The sequence below is a fragment of the Platalea leucorodia genome, assembly GCF_965183815.1.
Source record: "Platalea leucorodia genome assembly, chromosome: 15".
Lineage (NCBI taxonomy): Eukaryota > Metazoa > Chordata > Aves > Pelecaniformes > Threskiornithidae > Platalea > Platalea leucorodia.
The window spans coordinates 10,475,647-10,498,789 of NC_138837.1; the positions used below are offsets into that span (position 1 = coordinate 10,475,647).

General features: G+C 47.6%; 1 protein-coding gene across 1 annotated transcript in view; it reads right to left on the reverse strand.

The window, feature by feature from the left end:
- Positions 1 to 1,396: 1,396 nt before the first annotated feature.
- Positions 1,397 to 23,143, reverse strand: part of CACNA1B (calcium voltage-gated channel subunit alpha1 B) — a gene marked incomplete at both ends in the record, with an annotated part of 300,136 nt that continues 278,389 nt past the window's right edge. The window contains 10 exons of the mRNA XM_082327143.1: positions 1,397 to 1,933; positions 5,947 to 6,158; positions 6,324 to 6,531; positions 8,926 to 8,961; positions 10,786 to 10,896; positions 11,421 to 11,547; positions 12,671 to 12,798; positions 13,694 to 13,806; positions 15,093 to 15,200; positions 17,173 to 17,281. Of these exons, the coding sequence (XP_082183269.1) occupies positions 1,397 to 1,933; positions 5,947 to 6,158; positions 6,324 to 6,531; positions 8,926 to 8,961; positions 10,786 to 10,896; positions 11,421 to 11,547; positions 12,671 to 12,798; positions 13,694 to 13,806; positions 15,093 to 15,200; positions 17,173 to 17,281 (1,689 nt within the window). The remainder of the gene's footprint in view (positions 1,934 to 5,946; positions 6,159 to 6,323; positions 6,532 to 8,925; positions 8,962 to 10,785; positions 10,897 to 11,420; positions 11,548 to 12,670; positions 12,799 to 13,693; positions 13,807 to 15,092; positions 15,201 to 17,172; positions 17,282 to 23,143) is intronic.

Consider the following 23,143-nt stretch of genomic DNA (forward strand, 5'->3'; position numbering starts at 1 on the left):
TTTGCCTTCCCCACTGTAAGCTTCCAACCTGGTACTCGAATACACTGTCCAGTAATGCGACGCGGGGCGTTGTGTGCACCGCGGAACCTCCGAGACGAGCAGCTCCTCCCGGCTCTGCCCTCCCTCCCCTCCTGCCCCTCCCCGTGCTCGCCCAAGGCCTGATGCATCGAAGCAAGAGGTTGCATCGTCTCTGTGAAAGATTTCAAAGGTTAGGCACTTAGTAGTGAACAACTGGAGCATTCGGTAGAAACAGTGGGACCTGGAATGACAATTGGACTAATTCTCTACATAAAGAGTATTTTTTTCTTTTTTTTTTTTTTTTACTGTACAATTTACAAAAATGCACACAATGAAAAGTTAAAGTTCTATCTAATAGCTTGATATAAAACCAATAACATTTCTTTTTCTCACCCCTATGCTTTTTCCTCTTTTTTTTTTTCCTGGTTTCTTTTTTTTTTTTTAGTTGTTTTTTGCTAAATCAAGCTTATATTGTAAACAAGACAAAACAGTGAGGGCATGTTGCGGTCGACAGGAGAGAGGGACGGAAAGAAAAGTCTCAGCAGCAAGGAAACAGTCCTTACAAAGTAGTTCTCTTGTGGCTTTATCATATGTCAGTGTGAAGGACCCGACGCGGTGAGTAAAATAAAAGAGATCCACACGGCAGCGGTGTCAGAGCAGAGTCCCGGCTGCCGGAACGCTCGGTCAGCTTGGGGGCATGTCACTGGCTCCGCCGAAAAGGATTGCTGTGGCTGAACATCAAGTCCCAGTGGACTGTCCTTTGTTCTGGTCAGTGTTTCTCCTCTCCCAGTTTCTTGGGTAGATCTCTTCCTTCTTAGCAGTGAGCAAGATAAAACGCAGATGCGGTCTTTGTTCATGTGTGTCCATTTGCAACCCCCAACTCCCACCCTGACGGGGGAAAAAGTATAATAATAAATTAAGAAATAGCCCAACAAAAACTGCGCCAATCTCTAAAAGGATCGACAGTCTGCTTTTTCCGCCATTGAAGGTGAGGACTGCTCTTCTCTTGGCTTCTCGCGTGTGTCGCAGATTTGGCATCTGGTGCGTGTCTTTGAACTAGACAAGGCAGTAGGGAGGCGGGCGAGAGGGGTAGAGAGAGATGTGCTCCCCCCACTGCCTTCCCCCTAAGGAGGGAGCCTTCTTCCTCGATTTGTCTAGTGGGGGGAAAAAAAAAAAAGAAAAAAAAAAATAAAGAAAAAGAGAGGAAAGAGGCTGCGGGAGCGTCTCCGGACCTGGCGGCAGAGCAGTTCTCATGGCGGGGGCTGCCCCGCGGGCCCCCTCTGACCCTGGGCACCGCGCGCATCGCAGCGCACAGCCTTCCAGATGATAAAACTCATCGATTTTAAACACGCACACCTTGAAAGGTTTTGCCATGCCGCTAGCACCAGTCATCCTCATCAGCTTCATGGTAGTAACTACGTCCTCTGGTGCCAGTCCCAGGGCCCGTGTTGAGACCCAGCGTGTAATGGTAGCCGTTGGGCACCCTGCGGATTTGGTGAGACTGGGAGGTCAAGGAGGAGACGTAAGAAGTCCTTGAGGACCGTCCCGAGTTGGTGGCCACCGCCTCCTCGAAGGTGAGGGTGTCCTCTGGCACCGCGCGGTAGGGGCTGTCAGTGTCATCACGGTGTCCCAGGTAGGGGTCGGAGCCGATGCGGGCCACCGCTGCCGGGGGCGGCTGCTGGTCCCCGCGCAGCAGCGCGTTGTGCTCGGACAAGCCACGGCTCAGGCGTCCCGGGGAGAAAGTGGGCAGGCCGGTTTGGAAACTGGTGAAGTGCACGGGCGAGGAGTTAGCGGTCTTGTAAGTGATGCTGGGGCGTGGGGTTAGTGGAGTCTGTGGGAGCTGCCTCCGACCCCGGCATGGGGTACTAGCACCAGATGTCGACAGCAAGGGGCTCCCATTAACTGAACCACTGCCCTACATAAAAATTGGAACAAAGCAAATCAAAAAATAAAAAAGGGAAACACCAGACAAACACAAAGGCAGGCAGGTATAAAACAGAAGGAGAAGCAACAGGAGGGAGAGACAAGTCACAAGAGGAAAGAAAAGCAAAAAAGAGAGAGTTTAGACAAGCACAGTTAGGGGGAGGAGGTTCTCAAGAAATAATTCAACACAAGAAGTAAAGAGCTGGAGAACTAAAGTTCTGCAAGAGGTAAATAAGAACAGAAATGATCAGAGCATCGGTAGGACGCAAACTGGCAGACGTCTCCAACAGAAGGGGACACTGTCAGGAGGGAAGGCATCCACATCATACACAGGCTCGACATGCGCCTTACCTGAACTAGGCGGGAACGGCTCAAAAACCTACGGTATTTTTTTGCAAATACTATTTTGCAAAACAGCACGCTCTGCTTTGGGGTGGATTTTTGCAGAACTTCACTCTACAGTTGTGACTGCTGATGTTGGGAGCATTTCTGTGATCAAAATTGGATTACGTGGAAGGAGAATTTGGGGGCAGACTATTTTTTTGTAGTCTTGGGAATGAAATGCATTTTGATTAAATAACCAGTTTCTGAAAAAACAACAACAAAAAGCTGCTTGGATGAGCTTTAACTTTAACAAGAGGGTTCCTTAAAGAAAAACATGTTCACCTTCTCCTCTGTAATATTACACATTTGATTTTTTGAGTGGTAGAAAAGTCTGGCAGCTTTCTGAGTTACTAATAGTGACATGTGGGAGTGAACTAAGCTACAGTAAGTTAAAAAATGCTGTGAGTGAGAGGAACGGGTCCTTGTTTTGGCATTTCTGTTTACATTCTCGAGGGCAATACATAGATAGCCCTGTGAGAGTGTTTTAAAAATCCCTTAGCCTTTCGTGACCTAACATTTTGAGACCAGACCTTTAATTTTTAAAGAGCGGCTTTTCCTCCCTATAAAAACATCAGGTTGTTGCTTGTTGGGCTATCAATCAATGCTTGTTCTGCTCTGCCTGGGTTTTCCAGCACAGTTTTGAGGGCAAGCCCAGCAGTGCTGGAGGCTATCAGCCCAGCAGCTGGATGTAGAGGCTATTTTAGCAGCGGTTACCATGAGCCATGCCATGTCTGTCAGAAGAAGAGGCAATACTGGCATTACGTGGGGGTGCAGAGCAACCTGGGTGTCCCTCACTGCAGCCCTGCTCTCTGCAAGTATTGGGGACCGATAATGGCATTTGCTGCTTGTGCTGCTGGACCAATGACTCACGTCTTTCCCAGCCTGGAAACCAAGTCTTTGCCTTTATCTTCTTTCATTTTCACCCTCTCCCTTCTCTGGCTTCCCCACATTACTGCCTTACTCCCTTCTACGGACCCATATTCCCATCCCAGGCACCTGCTCCATGGCCGAGCTGCCTCCCATCACCTGCCTCCCCATGGAGATGGAGATGGTGACCACCACCTGGTGACCTACAATGTCCCAACATCTAGGGGAAGATGCCCAGCTTTTTCCAAGGGCCTGAGGCTGAGCACCTCAAAATTGCAATGCTTACGAAAGAAAGCAGAACTAAATTGTTTTGATAAGTATTGAGCTGTCTAAAACTGTTTTTGCAAGATTTCTAAACTTTTTTTATCCAGAACCAACTCAGGAAATTATCCTGATTGTAAAAAAATGATGAGGTCTTTCTTCAAAATGTCCAACAAGCTCCTTCCTGCTGAAACATTTCGAAATTCCAAGAAGTTTCATCTCATTTAAAAAATGCTTTTCCCAGATTCATCGTGAAATGGGATTTATATTTAACAATTCACCTGCACTGAAAAGGAAACAGTGAAAAAATTCACAGAAGATGCGTAACATTTCTATGTGGGTCAAACAAAGCATTGTGAGCTGACCCACAATGAAATGTTCATAGCTTGTTTTTTTGTCTCCTCTTTTTGCAGTAAAAAAACCTCCAAAGAACTTTTTTTTGAACTAAATGTGTCGTAATTTTTGGCTTGACTCTAGCTGGAATGGAGCCACCTTGTTGGCAGGGTGAAGCTCAAGCCAGCCTCTCTTTTTGGTATATGCAGGGGCCTCTGGGGACCTGGTGAAATGTGCTGGGCCAGGGCTCCTGGGAAAAGCTGCGTCTCCCAAGGAGAGGGACTGACTAACAAAGAAAATACTTGGGAATTAACCTTGTTATCGAACCAAAATAACGCAGGAAACGGACTGACAGAGCTTCTTGCAGACACCTTGTTAAGACAAGGGCTCTTCAGCTCATTGGGACAGAAGTGATATACTGGTTTGGCTATTTTTTTAATCTTTTTTTTCCCCCAGAGCCAACCAGGGGATGTATTAGCAGCTCCACTTGAAGTAGATAACATGTGAGTGGATAAAATACACGGACATCGAAACAACAGGCTTTCTCTTCCCCACCTTACTAAACCCACACAGGGTGTGGGGAACAATACAGACTTCACTGGAACTGGGAGAACAGGTCTATACAAGGCAGCTGATGCTCTAATACTGAATGTCTATTAACTATGGGAAGGTTTCATTCTTCAATTAAAACAGACGTGATATTTAAAGATCTGTTAAGCTGAGCATGCAAGAAAGGAGAGGCACTGTGCTAAAAATCAGTGCCATCTTCCTGCCTCTCAAAGCAGAGGGAGAAATTAAAAAATCGAAAGAAAAACCTCATCTCAAAAACTAGATGAAGGCCAGTCAGGGACTGCAGCAACCAGAGAAGGAAAAGACCTGCTGGGCTGCAGCTCTCTCTCGCTATGGCTGTACACAGCCCTGGGTGCATCAGACCTTTACATCGATGTCACACCGACCATGCAAGACGTGTCCCATGGCCTGGGTGTCCCCAGAGCTGTGGGGCAGCATCCCCCGAGCACTCACTGCAGCACACAGCCTCTGAGGCTGCAGCCTCGATGCTGCTAGGGACCACGCAGGGAGAGAAAGGCACAGGACAGGGTAAGAAGATAGAAAGCTGCTTCATTTTGCATCTAGTGAGACACTACAGAGCCTCTTCATTTAAATCCTTCCCCTGGGTTCTAACTCATGCTGAATGCAGGATTTCCTCCTGCTCCCCAGGAGCTGACGTTGTGCAGGGCTCACGGCTGACAGCATTGTTCACCCCTCCTGAGACACCCAGCGGGTCACACACCTCCAGCAGGCTGCAAATTTAGGGAGATTTTGGAGAGTGGCCAGAGCCTCCCTCTCAGCACAGCGGCTGTGCATTACTTGGAGATGTTTGCAGGGATCATGGTGGCCTGGGGCTGAGCTCTTCTCCCTTCCACCCAGGGCCTGCCTTGTCCTTCATTCCCCCTCTCCTTTACCATGATTTCTTCTCCCAGCTAGAGAGCACGTTTGAAGATTGATTTGACACTAGGGAAAAAGGACTTTTTCCTCAATTTTCAGAAAATTAACCTGTTCCACAATATGGGACAGCTCTGAAGCCCACACAACAGCAGCTGGAAAATCCTGCTAATATGAGCAAAGCCTGCTGAAATCCCAGCTCTGGCTGCCTGGAGTCCCTATACTGTATTACATTGGCTTGTACCGCAATGGCAAGGATTTCTTTGGCAACCACCAAACGTTTGTGCACAGGGCAGCAGTAGTTGCTAGATTAGCACAGCTGGCAGGGGAACAGTTCAGCTCAGTTGCCCAGGTCCCACACCACACTACCAGCCTGCCTTGGCTCAGGTACACTTTCTCCATCAGCATCAAGAGCTGCCAGTTCTCAGGTCTCCCAGGCTGCTCTGCTGAAACCATGAGCAAGAGTGTCCTTGGCAGTGGAGTCTTTGCGAGATGCCTTGAGTCACTCACTCACTCTGTAGGTGGCTATGGAAGAGCCATCAAGTGACATTTCCAATCCCTGTCTTGGATGTGAAGCACCAAGCAGGACCTCAAATGCTTTACCTCCTACTGCCCAGCCTTTCCTGTTCTGTCTCCTTTATTTTAAGCAAAACATAGAAAAGGTGTGCACACCCCTGGAAGACCTTAGGACTCTTTTCCCACCGTGCATCTCCTCACCTGTCTGTGTGGACCTTGCTCTGGCCCTCCGTTGGGTGAAGTGGGCCTGCTCTGATCGGCAGACTTGGGCTGAGAACGGTCCCGGCTGCCGTAGCGGTCACAGGAGTAGAAGCGCTGCTTTTCAGAGGAGGAGGAAGAGTGCTGCTTCCTCTCTTGGGACCGGCCGCGCTCCTGCTTCTTGTCCTTGGAAGAAGACTCACCAGACTGGGCCACTGAAAGAAGAACATTGGTTGAGAGTCACCCACACGGGAGGAACTCCCAAGTGTGGGGCAGGGAGGTTCTTCCATGCAGACGGGACTTCAAATCACACCAGATGACCGCTGTGCATTCTGAAGGGAGGAGGACAAGGGACAAATCCTTGTTTGCAAAGCACTTACTGGCTTCTCCATCGGCCAGCTGATGGGGGGACCTGTCCAAGGACTTCTGCTTCTTCTCTTTCCGCCGGTGGCAGCGGTGGTGATGGTGGTGATGCCCTTGCTCCGGCGGCATGCGCTCCAAGGAGTATTCATAGAGGTGCATGGCGTGAGGACGCTGTGGAGTCAGCGTGGAGACGGAGCGCTTCATGGGGCTCGTGTCCGGAATGGGCTGCAAGGCAGATGGAGGGACACAGAGCAGGGTGAGGGCAGGTGCTGCACCGTGCTCAGCTGCTTGGTTCCCAGCATGGGGAGGGTTTTACAGTAAGAGAAAGGGGCAAGGAGGGGAAGGAGAAAAGTGGTTAATTGGATATAACTGGAATGGGCAGAAGGACTTGTGGAATGGTAGATTTAGTGCTAAATTTGAGGAGCAAATGTGATCTCCATTTGTTGAAATGGGCTTTACTTTTAGCAGAGTGCCAATCCACAGGTACCGTGGGCGCAGAGCGATATGCAGCACTTCACACCAAACACAGCGTCACAGGAGTCAACAGTAGATTAGCAGGGGCACAGGGCAGCACAGTAGCCAAGCATCTCACAAAGATAGTTCTCCAAGACTAGTTTCACCCAAAGCTGCTTCAGGGCCTGTGGTCATCCTGAAGCATCTCCAAAGAGGAAAGCATGAAAGCGTTGCTGGGCATCACATAGAAAGGGAGAAAAATCAGGAATAATAAGTGGGCAAGGTAAAGGCCAAGCCAGCTAGTAATTAGTTCTATCTCCCTGCAACTGAAGGCAACTCCCATCAAACATTTAAACCTCTCTTCTTGTCCTGCTCCTTGAAGCCCTTGTGGCTGGGGCAAGCAGGATAGCACATATGTCCTGCAGTTCTACCAGGACATCTCCAAAAATGACTACTTGGGTTTGCTATTGCTGTTTTCAAATCATTTGTGGCCAAACATCTGGACACTGAGCGCAGTAACGCAGCCTCCCTTGGGCATTGCTGGTCCCTGTGCCAGTGGCAGCTCCAGACTCTGTTCCATTCCCTTTAGGTTCAAAACCTTACACAGACAAGTGGACTGCAGGACAGCTATTCTCACAGCCTTTCCCTTCCCTACTGCCCAATCACCAGGTATAAAGCTCAGAAAACGAGGACAATTCCCATGTGTCCTTCTCTTTTACTCTGCTGGCCTCCAGCTAGCTCTGCGGGGGAGACAGGGCTTCATCCACCCTCTGGAGGCTTCCCTGGGTCTACCACTGCATCAAAGCTGCATGGCAGAGGAAAGACCTTGGAGCACGGCAGTTCAGCCTGACAAGGAGGGAGCTCAGGATGTCCTCCAGTCCCTCAGCTCTTGCAGTTGTTTGAATTCACCATCCAATATGTGCCTCCAACAACAGTTCTTCCAGAACATTTACTTTGTTCACTGTAACCTTTCCAAAGAGCCGTGTATTATTTTTACTGTCTATGCTACTTTGTTTGCTTACCCTGAAATTCAGATCTCTGCTGCCCCGTGATATTTACACAATGCAAAGCCAGTTGTTTCGCAGCTCTGCTCATTGTTTTGAGTGGAAAGAACCACTCTCCCTCCCAGCGGGCTGTGGCGGGCAGGTTATCTTGCATGCAAAGGTGCAGTCTGGGCTGAATTTTTGTTTGCTGCTCTTTCTCTTGCTAGGCAGTTCCCCAAATTTTGGTGCTCCCCACTGGAGGGCAAGGTGGAATGCTAAAGCTGGAAGGTTTGTCAGAGACACAAGGCAGACGCTGCTGGGGTGGGGGAGCACAGCATAGCCTGCGGCATTGGTGCGTCCCCAGGGGCTGCACCAGGTCAGTTAGTGGGACCGTGTTGTGCTGCATTTGTCTCCTCCTGCATCTCTTGCGTGTGCCCTGTCTATGGGCAAGAAATTATAGTGAAGAGCTTCATGTTCGTCCTCCTTGCTTCCTGTTGAGCCTGAAGATGAAGGAGGGCAGAGAGGTCCATAAACCGGACAGTCAGATTCAAGAATTGACTGATATGGGCAAAAAAGTGAAAAGTGAAAATACTTCCCACTAAAAACACTTATCCAGATTTCCAAAATCCATTTAGGAGCTGCCAGGAAGAAGACAACAGATTTTCCAACAAAAAGCCATCCAAATACATAAGAAATGAACATTTCTCTTTGGACTTTGGACCTGATTCTGTGCTTATTCCAGGGACAGAAGTCCCCACTGACACTAATGGGAAGTGGCAAAGCAATGAACACCCTTTCCATAAATCCTGACAATGCTCTCGTTACGTTAACGGGGCATGCACAGACTCCCCACAAGCCTCGGGAGACTATACCATAACCCTTCAGAGAGTTACTAATTGCTTCTTCATTACCAAACCAATTGTTTTCACTTCCTAAATTCCTGTGCAACAAGGCATACAAAAACAAATAAATAAGCAAAACAAACAAACAAAAAGTCCCTGCTATTACAGCGTGCGGCGTGCAATTGTGGATCAAGGGAACTGCAGCAAAGTAGAAAGAGATAGCAGCTGCGTCGGTGCAACATTGGACTCCAAATGAGAAGGGAAAAAAGTAAAGGGTTAAGGAAGGTTAATTATTTCTTAACATGAATTTAATAGGATACAACTTAGTGCAAACTACATACTGCTAGGTAACTCCCAGGTGACCGTGCTTTGCTCCTCTGCAAACAATTCGGACAAGATGAGAGACATTATTTGAAGCAGCCCCACAGTACAGCCATTGTCAGACATCACGGCAGATGTGCAGCAGACACGATGACAACAAGGGAGGGGAGGTGATGGGGGAGGAGGACAGCAAAGAGGGAGGGAGGAGGTGAGATTGAAAACACGGGAAGTTTTTTTTTTTAAAAAGTGGAACATAAAAAGACAGAAGAATGATAGGCAAACAGAAAGGGAGACATCCAGAAACAGAAAGCATTGCAAATAAGAGTTAAAAAGAACTCAAAGTTTGGGGGGAGCAGAAGCAGCACGTGAGAGGTAGGGTGGAGGGCATGGAAGGGGAAGACACACACAGAAAGTACATCAGTTATTCAGGTGAAGCTACAACCACCAAAACATTGTATTATTAAATGAGGTTAGATCCACTCAGATATTACGGGCCTGATTCATAACAAGATTAGACCGCGTTCACGTGGGGCAGCTGTGCCCTGGGGAACACGTACCGTGCTTCTGCGAGAGACCCTCACTTCTGCAAATGTCTGACCGCAATGGAAAGGAGTTTCCCAAGGAAAGGCTCGTGCTGCTGGCATTGCTGCTGCCAACTGCATTGCCTTGGAAGGAAAGATGCTACTTGTCACCTAGAATAAAGGACAACTTTGTTCTGGGAAGGGGGAAGGGAGGGAGTATGAGTTTCCTTTAGGGTCTGTTTCTTTTATTAAGCATGTTGAGTAGTGTTCCTGATAACACAGAGAATCCCAGCTCTCATACAAAGACTTCAGTTTCTGAAGTCAGCTGGGAAATTTGCTAGCCGATGAAGTGTAGCTTGTGCCAGTCTGAGCACATTAGCAAAAAGATTTTATCTGTTGGAGCTATTGCTGTGTGTGCAATACACAGGCTTTTAGTTTCAGGGTGCAGCACATCTTTCACATTCTGCTTCCCATGGAGAGCAATGGAAACAGCTCACAACCGTGGGCTTCTCGCTCCTGACTGCATGAATCAGGCCCTTTGAATGAGAGAGACACGACTATGAGTGGCGAGACGTTCTGACACACAGAAGGCAGGACGGTGGCTGGAGAGCATCGTGGACAACAAGCTAGCAATGAACATGTGAAATGCCCAAAAATGACCTGTGAAAACCATGACATCCTACGTGCTAAGCAGCATCCACAAGTTGCTGTAAAAGTCAACTCTAGTGATGAGATTTCTTTACAAGAAGTTAAACAAGGGAAATCCTCAACAACATTTTACTGTCCAAAGTCACAATACAGTATATGCTAAATACTGTGGGAAGCGAACAAAAAGCAGGGACGATGCTTAGTGTCTCAATGCAGCCTTCCAGGCACAGGATCCCTGGTATTTTCTGTACCTACTACATTCATCAAAGAGAATCACAGCACATCTCCAACTTTCTTTATGGCTAGGGCACAGGAGCATGCCTTGGCTGGCTGGCTGGATAGACGGCATGCAACTGTCAATGGGAAACATACACCTTCCAGGAATACAGCGTGGCAAACAGTATTGTCCCCAGTTAATCAGAATAGACACTCTTGGGTAGGCAGTCATCAGTTAGCTACCCAGACAGAGGGATTTCTCTGGGTTGCTTTTTGCTGCAACCAGGGATGAGTAAAACTGGGGACAGCGCTGTGTCTACACATGAATACCTGTTATCCAAGCACAAAGGCTGGTTACCTGTCTCCAGGTTCAGCAAACATCTTTTAAAACAAATATTCATAAGCAACTTCCAACAACACAGCAATCAGAGAGAAGATACTGAGTTCCTGACCCACTCTCAGTCTCCCACCACCAGCAAAGGCTCTCTCACTCACCTGAGTTTCAGCAGCCAGGCGTGGCATGGAAGCCGCCCGCCCCTGGCTCTCCAGGCCGGGTTGGTGCTCTCCATTGGCAAGTGTGGGGCTGATTTCCCTCATTTCTACCACCTGATTGAAACAAGAAATGGTTTCACTAGCAAGAACATGAATATCAGCTTTGAAGCCATCATCCGAGCAGGCTTCTGCTAAGTTTTATTTAATTGTGAAGAGATGCCAGTATGGGAAAGAGAGTAAATTAAGAGCTGTGGAGTGCCCAGGTTACTTTGTCTACAGTGCTGTCTTCAACAAGGACAACAGTGGGCCAAGCTCTTTCACCAGCCATGGCAATGAGCCCCAGCTGTGACCTGTGAAACCCCTCATCTGAGTTTGAACACTGATGACAATGGGATTGGGACAATGGAACAACTAGGAAGAGATAAGCTTAAGTAACCTATCACAGCAGACACATAATTCCATTAAAAGCATGTCCACATGTACAACTATCAGACTGTAGAAGCTACCAGATTTATTTTTTCTCCATAATGTTCAAGCAAACTTGGGGTTGTAAGAGACAGAACAGGGCTTGTCTCAAGGGACAGATCTACCGTCTACTGCACCTCACCCATCTTCACGCCTTCACCCTGTTTGCTCACCCGTTCAATGGGGATTTCTTCTGAGTGGCCTCGTTCAAAAGCTGGTGTCCTGGTTTCATAAAACACGTCCTGGGTGCGTTGGGTCCCCCAAGAACTGGACTCTTTGATCCCACCTTCTGGGGCTGGTCTGTCAGAAGGAAAAGAGGAAAAAATATTAACTCTCTTGCAAAGAGATTTTGCTGACCTTATTGTGATGAAGGTAAACCACTCAGATACCCTTTGAGGTATCACTTGTGAAACTAGTTGCAGGATAGGCACAGCTGCTGGTGAAGCTATAAGGCTCCCTGGGTTTTGCCAGGGCCACTTCCTAGGCAGCCTGAAGATCCCATGAGCAACAAGGAAATCAAACCAGATATCGCATTTTTTTTCAGTCACAAAGAAAAACAACTTCTGCAGCTTAAGTTCTGATGAAGAAGAATGAAGAATTTAGAGTTCAGGCAAATTATGTATGCAAGACCAGTTAGATATTAGCCAAACCCGTCTGTAGCCATGCTAAAGTACATTCACTGAATGCACAGTGGTACAGGTGGCCCTGGGTTTCGCTGTTGAGTCTGATGTTGGTTTTCCCATCGGGTTTATTTGGGACATTTAAACTTTAAATGTCTATCACTAAAAATCCATAGTGCTTGTGACCCAGAGGAAAGTCACCTGAGTAAGAGCAGGAAATGGAGAACTGCTTAGGGATCACTGTTACTATAACTGTTCGGTAAACTCTCTGTGGAGGTATTATTTTGCCCAAAGAGCCAGATTCTGTCCTGGAAAGTCTCAAGAAGCTCTTGCTGTTACCAAATGAGCTTGAGGGATGACTTTGTTCCCAAGATCCTTTTGACTCCCAAGAACTCACTGCAGTGGTGAGTGGTGGGTCAGGGTTTGTTTGGTTGCTTTGCAATGATCCCAAACTCCTGTGTGCAAACTCACACTTACAACTGGCTACAGTGGAAAGCTCTCCAATGAAGATTCAGAGGAGACCATTAAGAAAACATGCAGCTCTGGAGAACCCAATGCTACCACCACATGGATAACTGCACCTGAGGCAGCAGTGGGAAGCAGAGCCACGCGGAGGCATTTTGGTAGCCACCGGTGGGAAATTGTCCCAGCCATGGCGTGAAGGGGCTGCTGGTCTTGGTGTCACCAGCTGTGCTGCCCCACCTCCAGAGCAAGTGAACCAGCAGTAGTTGGGGTTGATGCATACACCCAGTGTGCCCCTTCTCTGCATTACAGCTTTGGTGGGGAGGGGATGGGATACTCACAACGCGCCGCCGTTGTTGAGCGAGGCTGAGCTTTTCTGGCGAAGGAATGCCTTTGCGTTGTTGAATGCTGCAGGCTGGGTTTGCTCCAAAGTGGCCTTCAGGGGGTGGAAGAGCGACACTGGTCCAGGCTGCAAAGCACAAGGAAAGGTTGTCGGAGACAGAGCTGTTTATGGAGAGGATGGGCTGCAGTGCTTTTCCTAGTTAATAAAAAGTCCACTTTGTCACCCTGAGAGATCAGCCCAGCAGAAAGCACACTCCAGCCTTCCCATAGCTGTAAGAGGCTCTGAAGGACACTTGCTGCCCTCGGCTTTGCACAAACCAAAGTTGTGCTGCAATCCCCCTTCCTTCTCAGAGCACAGCAGGGGTTTCATACACTGACATAACCAAAGGGGCTGTGCAATTCGGGTGGCTCGTTGTGACACTGGGTCTGCTGTAGCCTCCCATCTGTGAGACAGACAGACAGGCCATGCTGGAGATCAGCTGGATGATCATCCTGAAATCACTCGGTATTTGTCCTATCGGAAACCATTGGGGTTTTAATCCCAAGTGAGCTGTGTGGAAATATTTTCAAGAAATCATAAAAATCTTCAAATCTATTAGAGCCAAAATGATTTTGAATAATTCCCATTTTCAAAAGTAACTTAAACATTTTATAGCCAAACTATCAATAGCTTTCAATAGTTCTTTGGTGTCCCAAAGAAATCTTTTGGTGTTTCCCAGTCCCTAGGCCGCTTCTCAAAATAGGACTTAGACTGCCAAATGTCACTTGACATTTTTTGGAAAAGATCTTTCCAGACCTACTGGAAAAGGCAACTGCAACAATTTTTTTTGTTTTTATTTTTTGAGAGAGAGAGACTTTCAGGAGAGGTTTCCATTTCTGAGACAGCATTTTCAAATCCTGCCTGGAGAAGCATCCAGACTTTCTGGATGAAATGTACCAGTGACTCTCATGAGAGCTGCCCAACACTGGAGATGAGGCTGCCCAAGAGGGAGGACCAAGAAGGACACCTTTTGGCTGAGTACCTGGCACAGGCCTCCGGGCGGCTGGTGGACTTGTTCCCTGCTGTTCTTATTCTGCTTGTAGAAGTCGAATATCATCAGTGCTGCGTAGACCTTCCCCACAGTCATCTCATCAGCTGTCAGAGGATGGTGAAACACAGCACAGACATTCAGGTGAGGAACGGGAAAGGATCAGGAGAAGAATAAGTCAAAGAGAGCAAGAAATACCAACAAATGGGCATGAAAAACAAGGACAAAGAAGAGGCCACATTAGAATAATGAGGCAAAACAGACACAGAAAAATGGGGGAAAGAAACAAAGACCAAGAAAAGGTTACAACAGACTTCTTCAGATCTTTGCCTGTTGCTGCCTTTCACGTGAGGAGGATGGCCCCTGTCTCTAGCTCTCTGTGGCAAACATTCACAGAGACTGTGTAGAAAAAAGACAGGCAGGAAAACTCTGTGGCATTGTAAGCATTGCCGACAGAAGAATTGCTAAATTAATACCAGATCCACAGCCAGCTTTTTATCAACAAAGAAGCCTTATTCCTATTTCTTTGAATTACAGTCAACCGGGGCATAATGGGCTAATATACATTTAAAGAGTATTTCATTTTTCCAGATGTCTTTTTCACCCTCACAGCTATGCTACGAGCCCTTTCCTGCACGGCAATGGAGCACTTACCGTAGAGCACAGAGCTAAAACAGCAGATATATAGGCATCGAGAGAGGAGGGAAGGAAAAGACTTAACCAGTCAGTACCCACTGATTTGCACCTCGTCAGCTCCCTCGTTTTTCTTAATTAACAATGCCTTTGTTGCTCTGCACTCTTTCTCATTTATCAGGAATCCAGAGCCCTCATCTGGGCCAGTCAAGATAATGGCAAACTTTCCATTTTCTCAGCACGTTTGCCCAGGACATATCAAATATCACAAAGGCCTTTAGCCCCAAAATACCTCACTTCTGATTCTGTAAGTTCTCTGCAAACTTTAATTTTCTTCTCCTGGTTTTCTGGAGCCCAGATGGTAGAAATTGCTCTCCTGTCCTCTAAGACACAGGCTGGAGGCAGACAAATCTATGAAAAAGCTCTGGAAGAGGCACACAGGGCATCCGTCCCTTCTTGGCACCGTTTTTTTTTTTTCTTTTTCCTAAGTACAGGAAATCTACTGTATCATAATGAAATACATGCCTAGACGTGACCTCAGCTTCGCTACTCATTATGTGACCATGGTGTGGAGGTGAGGGCTGTGAATCCTGCGGAGAGGATACCTAGAAGCTGAACTGCACTCAGTTTCTTTGCTGCGTCCTCTAGACGACCGTGCACCTAGATGAGGCTAGGGACAGAGCAGGCAGGGAGGGAGAAACCTACTCTGGGCTTCTTGGGTGCCTGGAATGGGTTGGGTGCTTGCTGATGAACCACTTACGTTTATGAGGAGGCACCAGCAAATCCAGAGTCTTCTGGGACAGATTGGGCCAAACCAGCGAGATCTCCTTTCTCAACTCAGCATCACACTGGTGCTGTTTAACACCCCCTGCAGAAAGGGAGAGGAGAGAAAGAGGCACATGAAGAGGAGTGGAAATCCTTGTCCTGTCAGCAAATACCACTACTTGCACAGCAAGCACAGGAGAAGGCATTTCCCCCGCTCCCATTTCTTGAGAACAGCCTGCCAGCGCCAGCTGCAGCAGATGTTGCAAAGGGAATCAGTGACCTCCTCCATGACAAAAGTGTGTGAACTCAGCAGGACCATCATCACTTCAACCTGCTGACCCTCTGCTGTTACTTGGGGCTTAAACTTAAGCCCATACTTATTCTACCTAACTGCAGGTGCCTGCTCATTTGGGGTGCTGGATAGTGTCAGCAGAAAGCAGCAGCACCTCCCAGGTGTGATGCAAAGGACCTGGTCTGAGGTGCTGGACTATGAGCAATGCCATGACTGATTATAAACCTTCTCCACCAACAACTCTTCCCGAAGTCTTTGGCAAAGAGACATAAGCATGCTGTTCTGTATCAGCAACATCAAACAGCAGCTGTATCACAAAGTAAAACAGAGAGAGCCGAACACAGCAGCATTATTCAAATGGCCAAAGTGAGGTCTTAATACACAAGTGGAAAGTGATTAAAGTATACGTAAGCCAACAGGCCAGCTCCCAAATGAATGCACTGCACAGTAGGCAATTAAGTAGTTCATCTGAATGACAGAGATTATTTTTCTAAGAGAAAAGTAATGGGAGGAGGCTCTGGGTAGTCTGCTACGTGGTGGTTTGAACTCCCACATGGAAACTCATTAGGGAGGGTTTATTAAGGGCCTGTTATTCCCACTAAAGACTCAATTAAATGTAGCACACGAAACCTATTCAAACGAAGCACATAACAACAAAACAGGTCAAAAACTCACAACCCACAGCAGATATAAACTTTAGAAAGAATCCAGCGCTATCAGCTGAGCTCTCTTCTCTGGTTTCCTTCCAGAAAGGCCAAAGAAAAGGGTGGGAGGAGCCCTTTTCAGTTGAAAAAGGCTGTTTGAATTACTATTGCTGGAAGGTAACTAGAAGCCTAAAATAATACAAACTCTCAGCACCCTTATCTAGAGGTTATTACTAAAATAAGGCACTGGCCTCTAAAATCCCAGGCACTCCTAAATGCATCCTTAGAAATGAATGTCTGATACTCGTTGTCACTCCATAGGGGAGTCCCAGTGACCTCAAAGTTTTATCTTCTTCCAGCAGTGCCTACCCAAAGCATCAAAGACAAAGTTTAAGCCAAATATGAGGCAGGGAATTAACACAGAGAGGTTGGAAGTCTGGCCTAAAACTGCTTAGAAAAAGCACAACATCCTAACCCTGCCCTGCCCTTTGCTCGTAAGAGCATTGTTACCTCCTGTTAGCTTTTAAATTAGGTATAAAAGTGCTTTGGCCAGTCATGCCTTGATTTTGACCCCAGCCATCCTGATTAAATAGTGTAACGATCCAGAGAAAAGGCCAATGTATTTTATTACTTTGCAATGTTTAATTGGGAAGTCAAGTAAATGCCTGATTAAACACTTAAATAATTAAATTTTATCTCAAGGCAGAATGCGGTCCACAGCACTTAGAATCACTGCTTTGCTGCCAGCAGACAGCAATTGGAGAGGAAAGGCCGTTTTTCCCTTTTACTGAAATAGTTAAGAAAAGAGGTGTGGAAACTCTCATTTCTGTTATACAGCAATGAGCACATGAACAGGGCTTCCCCTCTGAGAGCTCCCAACTGGAATGGCCAAAGCTCTCCATATCTCATTGACAGGGATGCCAGGATGCGGCCACGCCAAAGGCAGAGCCTCAGGACCCCTCTCTGTTGCCTGTCCCTGAGGCTCCCTTGTCCTTGGGTGCTGGCAGAGGGCAGACAGGCAACAGGAAAATAAGATTTCCACCTGGGTCAGGATTTCGGTTCTTTTGGGAGGACACCAAGCCAACAGACAAGTTGGGGTTTGAGCCCACGCCTGCTGTCAGACATCACCTCCCCCTCACCTGAGGCGAGTTTGATTTCTAGGGCAGTGCGGATCAAGGCCATCAGCGTGGACGTGAAGTGGACGGTTAAATCTTCAGGTGAGATCGGCATGTTCATCCGCACCAGGCGCTGGAGAGAGAAAGGCAGTGGCTGTGAACGGGGGTCAGGATTACTCCCCCCACCACCCCTTCCCTCCCCCTCTGCAAGCCCTTGGAAACAGCCACGTTACAAATATGTGTTAACCTTTTGTGTGTTGAGCTAAAATGCATCTTCTCCATATAGATGTCAACTCCTTTTCAGGAGCAGGTCTGAGCTGTAATGATGGCTTTAGTGGTTAAATAATTGATTTGCCAGCATTTGTACCGCAATCCTACAAAGAGAGTTCTTCCAAGAGAAGCCAGTTTGAATGCTCTCATCCCATTTCACAGCCTGTTACCCTGCTCCTGATGGTCTCCAGCTATGTTCCTACCTGCAGCCTCCAGACATGCGGCTGGTACCCGTCACCCCTGCCAGTGGAAAAAAACTCTCAGTTTCTCATCTGAGAGGCACATCTCTCCCTGCCAAAGCAGAATGCTCAGAAGATCTAAACCACGAAGCCACCTCTGCCATCCTTTCCTACACCAGCTACCTTCACCTAGATTCTGGTTCTACAACAGAAGTGATAACAACAAATGGGACTTGGCACGGTTGACTGCAAGTGCCAGGGCACCAGGGACCATCCATCATCCGAGGATGCAGCTCCATCCAGAAAGTGACTGTGCCTCTTCCAGCTGTGTGGGTGGCCTTGCCAGTGAGTGGGATGTGAGGAAGGCACTTTTGGTGACAATGACAACAGGAGGCATGTGAGTGCTTTGTACAGGAGCTGTGCAGTCTCCAGAGTGGTCCCATGATGATGCATTTCATACACAGCCTGAAGCACACTTGGACATAAGGCTGGTGAGCCCTGCGGTGCGGCTCAAGTACTCTGGGGGGGTTTGGGTCTGGCTGCTAATAGGTAAAGGTGTGCAATGTCCTTTTCATTGGAGATGCTTGGGTTCTGTCTCTTACCTCCTTTCTCTGTGGGCATCCCAGGAGCTCCGAAGGTCTTCTTTCCTCCCAGTCCATGAGCTACACAGCTCCATCCAGACCTTACCCATAGGGGAAGAGGCTGGATTAACATGAGCAGGACTACAATTTCCCCCAGTTATGTTCTTTCAGTCCAAACATGGAATAATCCCTCAGGATCGGTATCTTCCAGGGTCTTCAGACCTGGTAGCAACTCCTTCCCCATCATCAGTCAGGACCACCTCTGACAGGGAAAATTCATCATTCTTGTAAGCAGTGAAGTACCTGAGATTGCTCTGGAAGGCGGTAGCTCCCTTAACACTGCTGGCGGCACAGCGTGTAAATGCAGATGGGGAGAGGCACTCTCCAAGCCTTGCTGATAACCTTAGCAACGCATATAAAGGATGGATTTCTTCTCCTTCGGCAACCTAATGATTTCTCAGCTCCTCAGCTTTCACAAGCTGTTTAGAAACTTCCTCCGCCGGAGCCATATCAGATAAGCCTCTGTGTTTCCGTTCTCCAAGGGTACGTGCAACCCCAGGAAGTCGCTGGGCGTTAATCTGTCTGAGCAGAGCCTTGCAGCAGCCTGTAAAACCCAGTGTTAGCTTGGCCTGGGCCCCTTGCTCAGGAGGGAATTTCATCCATATCTGAAAGCTGCTTAGGCTGTTATTTTGATCCCTATCGCTGTACAAAAACCTTCTCTTTGTTTAACAACAGCCCAACATGCTGCTAAAGAAATTTAAGCGCAGTCAGCAGTGGGTTGCAGACTCACCGAGGCAGTAAGCTGCCACGGTGGAGAATGAACAGAAGGGGCCAGATCCCACTTTGGCTCTGTAAGGGCTGTAAATATTTTTCAGCGATGCAGCTTTGCTGGTGCAATCCTCACTTCAGATACGACTGCAGTGGCTCAGGGGTGCCTCGTGCAACCTCGCTCACCCTCCTTGCTTTACCTGTGCGGTAGAAGCACCACTGCTTATGGGCAGTTTTTTGCTGGTGAAGGGAAACGCAGTGTAGCCAAGAGCCAGGACCTGCCTGGAGTCTCAGGCGAGGCAAGAGGCAGAACAGGGCAGAGCGCTCAGTGTGAGCCCTGACTCCTACTCCTATGCTCTACCCAAAACAAAGCCAAGACTGGTGAATGAAGACTTGGTCACCCTTTCCATCACTGGGTTAACGTCCCTGCTTAGAGAAATCTCCAACATGCAATTTCCCACAGGTACAAACTGAGCTGCCTTAGGCGTTTTGGTGCCCTGAGAGACGACAGACTCCAGCTCTGGTACATTCTGCCAGCCAAAGAGAAAATGTGCCCCCGCAGGGGGGGACGCGTGCTGGTGCTGATGGGGGCAGACAGAGGGCACAGGTCCAGTGCAAAAAGTCTGCTTCTGAAGTGAGCTGACATTCAGAGGAGCCAAGACCTCCTTATTTATCTTATTACACATCTTCGGATCTCATTGCATGCTGCAGGGACAAGAGACTCCTGTAACAACCTACCCTGTCTCCTAAAGTCTGAGACAAACCATTGTAATCTCAAAGGGCTTTCTTAAAGCATGCCCAGAGGTTATCTTCCATGTCTGACAAGCCTCAGAGATAGGGAAATCAAAGCCAAGACTCTCCTCCCTTTATACCTCAATGACAGTATCAAATGCTGGCAACACCACAACAATTTTTTCTGTTCACTTGTGTCAAATGAAACAGGATTTTAATTCAGACTTCTGCCCTCAGCACACAAAACATTACAGCAAAATTATTATATCATCGTGAGCCCACAGTTACCACTTACAGAGTCCCACTGAATCCCAGTTCAGTGGGAGAGAGAGTTAAGGGATGCAGAGAGAAAGAAAATGCATGGAAATAAAGAACAAGCAGATGAGAAATAATTCCTCCCAGGAGAGCTTTATCCTCACAAAAACTAGCACCAAAAAACATTTTGGGACTGAGACATCCCGGGTCCCCCACAACGGACTTTCTAGAACAAATTCCCAAAGGGAATGGATGCAGAACACAGGCCACATCACAGCTATACGCAGCAATGCTGTATGAAGGTCTTTCCGCCTAAATTTTAATCAGGGATAAAGGATTTAGAGAGAGATTTTCTAAGGAAATGCACACTTGCAGTTGCACACTTGCAGAAAGGTTGGCTGAGCAAAACTCACGTGCAAGTGCTGAGTAGGAGTGCTGCAAACAGCCACCTAGCAGAGTCTCTTCCCAGACCATATCCCTTCCTTCCTCCCTATGCTACCCTCAGCACTGCCTGGTCTACAGCATTTTTTCCATCCCAATGTGGAAACTGGTCAAACAGGTCAACCCGGACACCTTTAGGTCATTGCAATTTCCCATCTGATAAACCATCAGCCAACAGAGAGTGTGGTCATGTGCAGGTCCTCACACATCTCACGGCCCCTAGCTGGGGTGACCGCTGGCTCTAGCAGCTCATGTCAGGAGAGGGGAGGTTTGGTCTGGCTTGGGTGGGATGTCTCCCCTCTCTCCTCTCTATCGGGGTGGCAAATTGAGATGCATTTCCCCGTCCTCCCCTGGGGAAGGTTGTTGGCAGCAGGTTGAGGAGCACTTGCATTTCAAGGTGGGTTGCAAGTTGCACCTACCAGGGCAGAACAGCTGCCCATTTTTTAGCCAAAAAAGCCATTAAATGGGACAGAAGTGCCTTATAACCTGCCGCAGATAAGCCCAACAGGTTTTGGCTACAAGGCACCCCAGATCCATCCCGACATCAGTGAAAACTGCTTTCTTAGAAGCGCAAATTGAGAAAATATGTTGCTCAAATGGATATACCCCAATTCTGGGAGAGCTCCTGCTGAAGGTGAAGCAGTTGGGAGAAAGGAATTGATTAATCTTTGATGCAAAATAGCTTTGCCACCACACCGTGTGGGGAGGCAAGGGAGAAGGCAGTTTGGTGAGACATGCTCGCACCATGTCCCTGCACTGTGGTTGACACTCAGGAGTCAAGGAGTCAGCCAGATATTGGCACAGCCGCCCCAGAGGAGGGACTCAGCACCTGAACTTCCCCTGCACGTCGTCTGGCGCGTTTTCCTAGCGCCAAAAGCGCAACTGAAAGACTGAAAGCGCAAACAAAAAGAAATCTTAACCCCCCCCCCAGTATTACAAAACAACCTTAACGTAAAAACGTTTCCTTCCAACATGTGTAAAGCAAGAAATTTCAATCCTTTCAAAGCTACTTTCTAATTTTACCTATATTTTAATTCATTTACATTTCTATAGGACCAAAAGGAACTGGAATCCAATTGAAACTGGTAAAATTTCGCAAAGTCAAATATTCTGATTGACCCAAAATTGCTCTTTGAAAAATTAATCAAGAACTTTTGATTTTCATGCCTAACCATGATAGAAGAGAAAATCTCAGTGTTTTTTGTACAGCATGGGCAACACCATGGTTAAAAAAATCCTGAACCGGTTGTTTAGCCTGTACATAGCTTAAAGTAAAATTAACATCTCCTCGCATTTTTGCTGTTTCTTCTGGCTGAAGTTGCACTTCAAAGCCACGTCTTACCAGTTCCTCATGCTTTGGAATACAATGCAAAAATTTGATTAAAAAAAAAAAAATCTGGTTTGGATAATTTTCCATCTTTCTAGACCCCAGAACGAAAACATACAATGCTGATGCAGGTGGCAGGGGACCTGATGCTTCCCCACACTAGTAAAAAGTTTGCATCACCTGCGGTGCCCTGGGAATTGCCAGCCACAAATGAGTGGCGTTCAGGTGAATTAATAACTGGGGGACAGGAAAAAAAGGTAAAAATCCCTCCCAGGTGCCCAGACCTGACAGGAAAGGCCTTCCCTGCTCCCCATGCTGCTCCTCTTCCCTCATCTCCAATTTCCTCCAAGAGCATTTGAGGAAAAGCAGCCGGCAGCAGATGGAGTCCCCGCTCCGATTTCCCAGCTGTGCTTGGGGAACCCTCCTCCAGCTCTTGATTTTAATTAGGTGGTTTTAGAGGCATCCCCCTCCCGAGCAAGTGAGAGCAAGGGGAGATCATTAATGTTTCTGCAGGAAAAGGCCCCAGAGGCAGGAGGTGCAATATTGTCTCTAGAGTCTCCTAATTAAGTCTGTGCAGATAACGAGGTAGTAACTGATTACAGCTGGGGTTAGGGAGGCAACGCTTTTTGCTCTGGTTACTTGTGTGGTCAGGAGGGGTGCAGACACCCTTCAGCTTCTAGCAGTGATTTAATTGCAAATAAACAAAGACATCGCTAATGAGAAACCAAATCTTTCTGTCAAACAAAATTGACAGAATTTATGCCCTTTCAGCATTTGGTTTCTGCAGATCTTCTGCTTAAAAACTTCTTGGATAATGTACGAATAGGCAGGGAACGTGTTAGAGAAATGGGGGAAAATTCACCCCGGTGTCAAAAGCAGGGATGAAAAGTCTCCTGCTGGCTCCCAGCCTGACCCAGAAAGTGAGCACTGAACAGAAATATCTGCACTGTAAATTTTATACACTAACACATTTGTCCAAACGTTAGCAGGAAGAGGAGCATACTGAGCTATGAATACCAGGAAAACTAGCTGGCACCCTGATGGATTTGAATTATTAAGAGCACCCCATCAGCAGTTCCTGTGCAGCCTCTGGGACAAGAACTGCTCTGGGAATAATCCCCAAATGTGAGTAAATTTGGGACGATGGAATGCTGCTTGTGGGAAACAACACTGAGATTGGTGAATAAATTATTTTCTATGAATAATTCACCCTGACCTAGTTGTAATTATTCTACTCTCATTTAACTCTTCTGTTGGCTTCAGAGAGGCTGGCCATGGCCTTCCTCCCTCCCACGGCCAACAAAGGAGCCATGTCTGTGTCCCGAAACGTGGGCTCTTTCTCTGGCACACAACTGGACCTGTTGCATGGAGCGGTCGTCCTACCTTCACTAAGTGCAATCTCGCTCCTTGTCCAGCAAAAGCAATGCATGATGTTAGCTCTG